At 40.5% G+C, this 11,221-nt stretch overlaps 1 protein-coding gene across 3 annotated transcripts; it reads right to left on the bottom strand.

Annotated features, from left to right (window-relative positions):
• Window positions 1–840: 840 nt before the first annotated feature.
• On the bottom strand, window positions 841–10,629 carry LOC121190494 (tumor protein p53-inducible nuclear protein 2). 3 transcript variants are annotated; one of them, XM_041051285.1, is made up of 4 exons: window positions 10,363–10,629; window positions 5,668–6,049; window positions 4,378–4,954; window positions 841–4,276 (listed from the first exon to the last, which is right to left on the bottom strand). In XM_041051285.1, the coding sequence occupies exons 2-4, from the start codon at window positions 5,789–5,791 to the stop codon at window positions 4,009–4,011; spliced, it is 969 nt and encodes a 322-aa protein (XP_040907219.1). In that variant the 5' UTR covers window positions 5,792–6,049; window positions 10,363–10,629; the 3' UTR covers window positions 841–4,008. The 3 variants fall into 3 exon arrangements, with proteins under 3 accessions (XP_040907219.1, XP_040907226.1, XP_040907235.1); XM_041051292.1 differs by having other exon boundaries at window positions 4,378–4,951; XM_041051301.1 differs by having other exon boundaries at window positions 4,378–4,534.
• Window positions 10,630–11,221: the final 592 nt, after the last annotated feature.

Below are 11,221 nucleotides of genomic sequence, written 5' to 3'. Positions count from 1 at the left end.
GGTACACCTCCTCCCTTTTTTTGCCTACTGTAAACTTCAACCTACATTCACACTCAAAGGTAGACAGTGGTGGAATGTACATTTACTAGATTTTTTAGGCACTTGTTCTTCACTTGAGTATTTCCGTTTAGCTACTTTATTCTTCTACTTCACTAGACCTTGAAAGGAAATATCATCCTTTTTTCCACTACATATATTTGATAGCTATAGTTACTTTGCAAATTACAAAGTCCACTTCATTAAATATGCGGTATTGTTAAAGATTCAACTACTACTAAGTGTTTTTATACTGTGGTTTTGTTACTTTTATTGAAGTAAAGGTTCTGAATACTTCTTCTACAACTACTGAAAATAAATCATACACCTTTTGCTCTAATCCCATTCCCTTCTGCTCTCCCACATGAAAATAATGACACAAGATTCAGGTGTTAACCTGAGTATTTATTGTTGTTGTTGTTGTTGTTGTTGTTTTTTTGGCGGGTACCTGTGTTTTCTGAATGGATGCTGGGAAACCCATCCGTTGACTTTTGCATAGGTCTTGCCTGTCAGTGGACAACCGCCCACTTTGGGGATGGAAAAAATCAGTACATCACAAAAACCATGCAGAAATAGTGAAAGGCACAATCACCATAGATATCAGATACACCAAATTTTATAAGTCTATATATTTCTTTTTTTATGGGGGGAGGGGTGTACTAATTGAGATGTAACATGGGCAAAACCCCAAGTGTTTTTAAGCTGCCATCATTTCAGGGCACAACATAAAACATATTCTCCCCAGACATTCAACATTTTTCATTTAAAACATCCTATTAGTGAACAACTGTTCTAATAACTATATGGGAAAATACAAGCATATTCTATTGTATTTTTTCTGATACATTTAATTTAATTTTCTTTTTTTTTTTTTAAATATATAAACTATTTGTCTCCTGCCTCATCCTTTCCCTGCCCACATCTCCCATGTCATTTAGGCTCCACACAGTGGGTGACCACTCCCTCTTCCCATTGTTGGATGACATCCACTCTTCAAGCACACCTATCAATAATCACACACAACATACTGAGAACTCACTGCCTTTTTACATGACATTGGTGAGAAAAGGAAGGAAAAAAAATTGAAGAAAAAAAAGACAGATTTGCACCGGCAGATGTATCTGTGGTGAGCTTTACATTTTGTACACACACATCCACCTGTGATCTCTCATTGTTATTCTGTTTTCATTCTGTATGTACTTTTTTGTATCAACAGGCAAACAAAATTCAGCCTCTGAGGCACAAACAGAATAGTAAGCCCATAGGGTAGGTGGAAGCCTAAATATCAGAGAGATCACTATTTGCGTGTGCATATTAGACTCATCACCTCAGATGCATTCCCTTCACTGTTTAGAGGAATCAACAGGATACATAATAGTCATCTTTGAAAACAAAACAAAAACAAAAATATTCATAATTATATTATAAATTAACATATATATATATGAATATTGGCAGAAATGGAAAAAAAAACAAATAATTGTGGTATGTGATTCAAGGGAAAATAAATATTTTCTTATTTCTGTAGATGATTTAATGAGAAAAGACATTTGCATTTTCCAAACAAACCAAATGAATCCCCAAACTCTCAGTCTGTCCTTCCAACACACCAGTACAGATGCTAAAATCAGGTCATTGTACTGTATCCTCACCAGCATCCATACAAGTGCTGTGCTAAGTGGACCCTCTGGAGGGCAGTGTTTTCCCATGGCACATCAACTCTTAGTCTAGTGCTGCTTGTATGGTGCGTCTCAACAAAGATGAGACTGAAGTTGGGGGCAAAAAACATCACTTTTGGCCACTGAAGTGCCCTCTTGATTTGTTAATGAGCACAGAGGTGAGGCAGAGAGAGGATTCTCATCAGTCCCATTGGACACAACGTTGTGGACTCAAATCCTGAGAGGCTTTGACATCTAACGGAGCGTTATAAATTGTTTTGTAATATTTACAAGAGAAATAAACGACCATTATTCAGGTTTTTTTTTTTTCAAAAGAGTTTCTAGCATTTAACGTGTCAGTACACCTTCTCACACACAGTTTGAATCAAAACAAAAAGAAATGGAAAAAAAATCACAAAAGAAAAACAAAAAATAAAACAAGCACACAGCACACTGCTAAAACTTCGACTCACAAAATGTATGACAGTGCAAACTTACATCCATGTCTCAGATAATTTACAAACATTAGTATACACTTCAGCACCATTGTTTACTATTGTTGTTGAACACATATCAGTAAGCTAGATCTTTAAGTGGACACTGTTAGAGCTGGATGTGCTAAGGACAAAGGGAAAGACAACAATGGAGTAGATGTTAGTAGAAAATGTGTCGCACGTCCATGAGAAAGATGTAGGGGGAAGATGCTTGTTGTTGGGCTTTAAGGAGATGTTTACTTCCCCTTTTTTTTCCCTAACAATTGCGTCCTTGGAAGTCAGTGACTTTTTTTTTTAATGTAAGGAACTGATGTGTAAATAGATTGTACTTTCTTTTTGGTGTTCACATGGATAACGTAAGATCACAGCACACACTGTGGATGAACATGACTCGTGTGCTGGGCACATAACTTTAGTTTACAGATCACACATTTAATGATCACCATGCTGTGTATGATCCATGGGGAGTGATTTTTAATTTGTTGGCTTTAAAAACCAAATGTGTACTTTCTGTTTGTCTGACAGGAACGGGACTTTCTGTTCTTTCTTTGCTAGAACCACACAGAGAGAGACCATAAAATAATATTACAAATTAAAAGTCAAAATGAGCAGAAAACTGTGTAACAAAACAAAATAAAGAGTTGCCATCAATACCGCTCTTTACTTACTACAACCTTCCAGACCCTGTAACCCAAAGGCAAACCCTGCATCCTTTCACTGTCCTTCATTATCCTTTCATTATCCTGCACAAAAAGAAACTACCTTATTCATTATTAAAAGAAAGATGAAATCAAGGGGCATTTTCTAAAGGCCCTTCAATACAGTCCGATGTTTAATTTAACTCATTCACAGGCTGCTCTGAGGGTTACATAACACTTTCCTATGACCATTTCATATTAACCACATTCATTTTAGTTCTAGTTCTAGTTCTAAATCATGTCATTTCTTTTACTCTTTAGTCTGTTTTGCTCACACCTTCACCATCGTCTACTTACTCTCTACCTTCACAAAGTGAGAAGAGAGAAATCTCACAACATTGTACTTCCTATGATGAAACAGGTTGCTCCATGTTTCCCTGCCTTTGTGTTTCACTTCGCATATTGGCAAAGCAAACTGGAGAGAAACAAATGTGTAGTGATCTTCCTCTCACTCTCGCCACACACGGTATATCCTTCCACCTCTTCTAAATAAAAGTGAAGTCATATTTTGCTAGAGTCCCCTTTAAATTCAAAGCATTGAAGACATGATGAGTTGTTTCTGCTGAAAAGATGCTAAGACTTAACTTGTCTCTGTCTTGCACTGTTTCCAGAGAAGTCTGTTCCTCCATTAAAGAGGGAAGTACACTTGGTTATTTCAATTTCAAATCATTGTCGTCAAATTTAACAAAGTGTTGGGGAGATGTAATGGTAGACTTGAGAAAAAAAGATTTGACTAAGATAGGAAAGAAAATCAATAGATCTAAAAAATTTTTGTTGTTTTTCAGATATTATTGTTACTAAGTATAATCTTTGTAAATATTTTGAAGACTTTTTTTTAGTTGTTTGGATACTGCAATGGACAATAAGTATAATAAAGATCTACACAGATCTACTCAGAGGGCTCGGTTCATAACAGCACAACGGGGCATAAAACTACCAGGTGAAGTCAGTTTGTGTATAAACCAAAAGATAAGAGCTACTGGTTTACTGGTATCTGAGTTAATAGGATCTAATGTGAAGAATTTAAAGAAAATATGCTGTGGGTGAAACTATTTTATCATGTGTGTCTTGGGTGTGTGTCTAATGCCCTCAGAGTATACGATCCCCCGGCTGCTTGGGAGTTTAGTGGCAGAAGTTACGCTTGCTGGGCTGGTGAAGGAAGGTGTTTCTGGCGTGGGCTGCGTGACGAGGGACCTGCTCCCTGGTGCGGTTTTGGCGTTGGATGCGGTTGCGGCTCAGATGGCGCCTCTCAATGCGGGCTTTGCTACGCTGGACCCTTGCCACTTGAGTGACCTTGGCCAGAGCACCAGCCTGGGCAGCTGCTCCACGGCTCACCCTGGTGGGCATAGTGCTGCGAGTGGCGGGGGCAGCAGCTGGTTCAGCCACTCTGCTGCAAGAAGAGAGAAGGTGTGATTTTTGTGACAGCCACGCTGATTCTGATAAAGGAGGTGAAGGTGAAATGGAGGTAGCACAAAGAGTGTTATTTCTCACCTCACGCTGCTCGCCAGGCTGACAATGCTTTCCTCTCCCACCACAGACAGGTTGCTGTTGGAGACCATGGACAAATTGTTCGGGGAGACGTACACAGACATGCTGGGGTGCTCGATGAGCAGGTCCTCCATGGGGCTGGCCTCTGCTGTGGCTCCCTCTGCAGTGAAACAGGGGGGAGGGGTGACAAACCAGCTCTCATCCATGCAGCCTCTCTCTGAGCCTGCCCTACTGCTACCCCCACTGCCCCCACACTCACTCCCAGAGCCAGGGGACATCGATGGGGTGGAGGAGGGCGTGGACAGTCTGGCCCGCCTTGGCAGGGTCACGGGTGTGGTGGCACCCAAGTCTGATGGGCTAGTGGTGGGGCAAGACAGGCGGTCTGATGATGCTAACGCAACTCGCGCCTGACCTTTATGTGTTCTACGGCGCTTGTGAGACGGGTGAGGAATAGGAGGGGCCGGGCATTCAGTCCTTGTATGTGTGTCTTGATGATGTGATAGGTTACTGTCTGGGGATGATTGTGCAATCAATGGGGCTCCCGTCTCATCATCTGCCTGCATCATGCAGTCAGACTCTTCTGAGCACATGGCAGCGATGAAATCAGGGATGGGACAGCCAATAAAGACAGGTGGAAGGGGGGAGTTGCAAAAATGATGCAAGTGTGGTAGTTTTTCAAAAAGTCATGCGGGTTGAAGGGGCAATTTTAAAGGGATCACATACGCACGCGCACACATACCAGTGTGGAGAATGTAAGGGTGTTTAAAAAAATTGGGGGAGAGGAAGAAGAGGGGGTAAGGAAACACAAAACATAAAAGAGTCACATCATTAGTTGTGTTGACCCTCTAAGGTTGTGATTATGTCAGTGACATAATGTTCATCTGGACTCTGCTAAGAGGTACTTTTATGTTGCTTTTGATGTTTGGTTGGCTTCTGAACAGGCAAAGCAAATTTTCATACTCATTAATTCCCTTTGTCATGATTAAGATCATAAACAAAGAGGAAGGAGATGCATGTTCACAGAGAACCATGTGTTTCCATCTTCTGGCGGACAACACCTCTGGTATGGCAGCCATATGGGTGTAGTTGCGCCACGCCCTGACTAATTCTTCAAACCACCCCATCATTACTTCGACACTTTAAATGTTAATCAGTATTATAGACATGCAAAAGAGAACAGATGTATCTCTCAGCTACCTAAATCTTTGAACATAAAACATAATTTGACTATTTCCCAGTTGGGTGTGGCCTTAAAATGCCACACCAGAACCTCCAATCCACCGCCTGACTCACCAGGCAGGTTGACGAGCATCCATCCCTCCTCGTCGGCCTCCGTCACACAGGGGTTGGGTCCCTTCAGCTCGGCTGCCACCTCTTCTACCTCCCCGAACAGCAGGTTGCTCAGCCGCTGAAACATGACTGCTTGTACCGTCAAGTGTTGATGACTTGGGTGCTCTTTGTTGTCCACAAAAGAAAAAGCTGTAGCTGCCTTTTTGAATTTCTTATTTGTGTTTATGTACCGCTTGTTGCTGTTTTATGCAATTCTTTGTCTGATCTTTTGAGTCTCTTTTTTTTTTTCACTTGAAGCCCTTTGCTGGATCTCGGTTTTGACAAACAGGAGTGGACAGGCTTCTGTAGTGCAAATGTAAGGTTTCACTTGGTTTGGAGCAAAGGCCTGGAGAGAGAGACAGAGAGAGGGGTGGGGTGCGGTTAGTAGTAATAAGATAATAAGGTGTATCACAGTCAACACATTGTTTTTACAAAAGACATCTAAAAAAAGAGAAGATGCTTATTGGGTTAACTTCCTGGTGGTTAGTCAGAGGACATTAGATAAGCAGCGTGAGTGAGCAATGTGTGTGGTAAGAAGTTTCTCCGGGTTATTTCAGGACATATTACATGTCAGAACTTTTTTTTTTTTGGACTCAAGCCTTAAAGGATTTTGATGTGCTGAAATGACAGGTTGACACTTAGAGTGTGCCATTAAAAGCAGAAGCTGCTTATTTTTCCACACTAATATTGCTGGAGGTAGCTTGCATATTGAAATGGCTGGAAATCTTATGGTCAACTCGGATGACAACAAATTTCCCTTTTTAATTCAAAACAATTTAACAGCTTGGAGGCTGTGTGCAGAAGGAACAAGTTTTTTAAAATTTACATATTGTCACTATTAACGCTATTGAAATCAAGAAATGGGAAACTATCTGATATCTATGGCCACCTGAAGAATGTTAGTCCAAGACTTCCTGTCTGTTTCGCTCTCCACCAAGTTCTGAGGAAAATATCTGACTCTTTCTGTTGCTAAATTCTCCAGTATGTTAGCCACCAGCTAATGGCTAACATTGTCTGTCTCCTGGTTGGTTCTGAGCATGTAGCAGACGGATGATTTATCAGAGCTTTCTCACTGAAAACAAAGTCATCTGGGATGATGTTTACAGAGGTGAGGCTGAATCTAAGCAGAAAAATTCAGGGCTGTAAAATTCTAAGAGTTGAGGGAAACTATAGGGTTTGGTTCCATTATCCATGGGTTTGTCAGCTTTGACAGCTTCACATAGCCATTTGATCCATTGTTAATATAGAAATACTGCAGCTTTAAGGCTTTATTTAACACTTTAGGTTTGTTCAATGGGCTTTGAAAAAGTCATGAACAACATTTATTCAATCCAATTAAATGACCTAGTTAAAATTTCCTAATGACATTTCAACACAGCAGTGCTGATGTATAGTTGGTATATAATATGATATCTCCACTTGACACCTGACAGCATGTGACCTAAATTGTAAAACACATTCATAGAGGAACACTAAACTACAATATGTCCCAATTAATGAAAATGTGTTTAATGGAGAAAGAAATTTCTAAGCAAGCAAGGTGCTGGTGGACAATGGCTGCACTCCCTTCCCCCATGAAGACATTTAGACAACCAATCAGCACAGTCTCAGGACAGATGGACAGGCTGGAGAAGAAGCGGAGGAGGAGGTAGAAGGAGGTGAGACAAAGAGCCAGACTCTCACAAAGTCAAACAAAGTAAGTGTGCACAATGCTAAAATGCAAAGAAGGACAGAAACGCGAGGACAGAAGATAGTGAAGCAAAGGACAAGTGCCTGACCTAAATGTGAATATGATGATGTAATGTTGAACAGATGTTTGAACAGCCATAGCAAACCCCTACATGTTCAAAGGCTGAGTTCTATTTACTTAAACTGTGTGACTGAAGAGATCACAAAGTACAAACATCTGCCCATTCCAGCTGACACACTCAGAGATGTCTCTTTAAATTTGTCCCTTCCCACATGCTTTGTTTATTTGTATACTAGTTTCAAAGTGGTAGAGCTTTAAATTCAAGATCGTAACCTATTTTTTTCCATGGCCTGACCCAAAAAAAAACCCTTATCTAAATACAATATGTGCTGTTGACACCCATCTATTTCACCAGCTATGAACTATGAATTGATGGAGGTTAGCAAAATTGAAGTAGCACAGGCTAGAAAGTGAAACAAAGAGAGCATAACAGGGTTTTATACATGGAGCAAAGAGACATGGAAACAGATATGCATGAAAGCTTTTTGGGAAGCCGACACTTTCTGTCCTTATTTGGAGAATCAGCATGGTGACCACGAGCATAAAGGGTTCCTGAGATTTCTAACATAAAATGGAATAACTGTCATTTTAACAAATATAGTCATTGTCAAGGAATCTGTTTGAATGGGCATATGCTTGAAATAACAAGAGAAATTGAGAGACATAAAAGTGGGAAGAAAATGGGGCAAAAGGCTGAAAGGGGAGAAGCCTTTTTTCTATAAATAAATAAATAAATCATCATGAACCTTCTACCGTAAATAGCAGGCTCTCAACTGTATTTTATTAATACTCTAGGTGGTTCAGTCTGACTCCATTTTCAGGTCATGTTTTAAAAATTCTATCCAGTCAATTAAATAAAAAGGCCCCACAGTTGTTATATTTGTGAGGTTTTGCTGAGAAAATCCAAGAATTTGCTCTGAACTGAGGTTCTGCAGTCCATCCTCAACACTGAGACTGTTTTTAATGCATTCCCAGACTAATAGAAACTTAAGTCATGAGACCATGACAAATAAATCCAGATAAACAAAATTTTAGTGAGAGGGCCTGAGGGCTGCTTTGCAAAAGTGCAGCAGACATCCACAAAACACACACACACACTCAACGTGGACTACATGCAACACATCCTCAATAAGCTTTTTGGTGGCTGTACAGGCTAATTCAGGGTTATCTGACTGGTGTAAATATAGCCACTGATACTGTCAACAGAGTACAAACAGCCACTGATATGGCTTACATCCTAGAGAAAAAAGTTCATGAATATATGGCATAGGTTGTGTATAAGCATTATCTAACAACTTCCAGCCACTAACATGCCATGATAAATGTCCTTTGAAGTAACATCTGTTAAACGGGGAAAAGCAGATGGGTAAACATTTGCTGAAAACGCAATACAGTGTTGGCATGATAATCTGAATAAGTCAGCTCTCTTGATCAGGTTTCTCTTAAATTTTTTTTCCCCAATTTGTTGTTATTCAAGCTATTGGTTTGGTTTGGTTTGGTTTGGTTTGGTTTATCATGTAAATATTAATTTGATAACACGTGTTGTTTTAGTCTATCATTCCCTGTTCTAACCGGTGAAAATTAGCCCTCTAGGCTGACTCTGGCTCATTTTTTTCTTGTTGATCAGTGAGCACAGGATTACTCCAACTCATGACCCTGAGAGAGAGTGAGAATGCCTTAACCCTGTGCATATTTTGAGCTTTTATTCAAAAACCACTTCATAAGCAAGATTTTAACAGGCACAAACGCGCATCCTGATGCACAGAAAGGATCTTGAATTCTGAATCTTTATTTTTACATTGGTCTTTTTTTTTTAAGTGGGAGGGGCGGACCGGGATGGGAGGGGCCTCGAGAAATAAAAACAAGACGCATGTGGCGTCACGCCTACGTCACTGACGCTGACGGAGAGGCTCCAGTTTATTTGGCGACCGGAGGGGGGCGGGGGGGGAGTCAGAGTAGCAAACACAGCGAAAATATAAAATTATGACAGCGTATATGCGGCCTATATAGCTCGTTATGTGTGATCTACGGTCTGCAACACTATGCAGAAATCAGTCGATATGTGAATGGTTGCTATTGTCGACCGTTATCGTCTGGAATTGAATCCACTGTCATTATGAAAAAAAAAAAAAAATATGCTGCTCGCAGCGACGTTGTTTACATTTCGAATACACAACGATACCCTGGATTTATGTAGCAAAATTGTACATCGACCTCGACCTCAGACTGTCGACAGCCGAGAGGAGACCTTCTGTGTAGGGTATCCAGGTTAAACATGAATTATCCGTATAAGCTCTGCAGCTGAGGGGTCAAAGCAATGACAGTTGTGGCTCAGCGACTCTGCACGAAAGACATCGACTGCATAGGCTCACGACAATACAATGGAAATGTTACTTCACTGAACAGCATAAGTGACTATAGGCTATGAATGTATGTGCCAGAAAAACATCAACAACATCCGCCATCGTCTTGACTCCACATCAGCATTTGGTGCAATTTGCAAAACGACGGCTACTGGCGTCTTGTAGGAATACACGTATGCAGGCTGGTGTCATTTTTCGGGACATAGGACGTCGAATACACCTAATTAAACCGTTTGGTTTGGACCGCTATACGGCTTTCAAGTCTATTCATGACCTAATAATAGGCCATTACCAATTATAACGCACAGCAGTCAAAGATAGCCTATGTGATGAGTCAGTGACAGACAAAGCGATGTAATTCCGTAATAATACATGTTCTATGATTTCATGATGGCCGGTGTCTGATGGATATTTTCTGTAGATAAGCCTGTGAGGAATGCAGCAGCTTCACTGGCAGCGACATGTAGTTTGCTACCTCTCTGAGCACATAGTTTGACACAAAAGACACCCGTTATTACACGTAAAGCAAAAGAAAGAGTAGCTTACCTGCCTTTGCAGTGTTATTCAAGTTGTAAACGAGATCTCACACACAGTAGAAACGACAACAATTCTTAAAGCATAGCTTTAGATAGCCTTTAAGTGAGGTAGTTAAAACACCATTATACAAAAATAAAAGGCTTTCTTCTTAGAAGAAGGGCTTCGTGTAAAAATTTTACACTGATGTTTTCAGATCATAACATCTGCAGCTTTTTTTCTCCTCTATTTTTTTTTCCGCTGCAGATTTTGCTTCTGTTTATTGCTGCCTCCAGCTGATCCTCGGATCAGAATGTAGAACGTACAAAACAGCTGATTGTGAGATCACAATACTCTCGGTCCCGCCCCCCGCCCCGCCCACACCAAACAAACCGGCCAATAAGAATTTTACACAAGCCACAAGCCGGGCCTCTAGGTAACAGGGTGGGGGCAGGGCGAGAGGAGCTGTCAACCTGCACCCAGATAGAAACGGTGACTTTGCTCTGAGGCTGATCCGTGATCAGCTTCTACTTTCACCATCCCTGATGTTTCAAAGTCCGGGCTGGGGGATGGTAAACTGATCCCGAGTCTGTGCTCACATAGCTCCAAATACAGGCCTCATACAGCAAGGAAAGATGAAGATCTGATGACAGCTAAGTCATTAAACTGTCAACTTGGAGCTTAATTATAAAAAAAATTCAGATACATAAAGAAAAGAGCACAGAGCTGAATGGTTTGCAACTAACCTGTTGTATCACCCACTGTATAGACTATGGACCATAAACAGAGCATGTTTAACATGTTTAAATGTTACCATGGGAATTTTTATTGTATGTGTATTTATTATATTATATTATATTATATTATATTATATTATATTATATTAATTTTT

The sequence above is a fragment of the Toxotes jaculatrix genome, chromosome 2 (genome assembly GCF_017976425.1).
Source record: "Toxotes jaculatrix isolate fToxJac2 chromosome 2, fToxJac2.pri, whole genome shotgun sequence".
NCBI lineage: Eukaryota > Metazoa > Chordata > Actinopteri > Toxotidae > Toxotes > Toxotes jaculatrix.
Note: the sequence above shows the minus strand (reverse complement) of the source record. Positions and strands in the feature narration are given on the sequence as shown.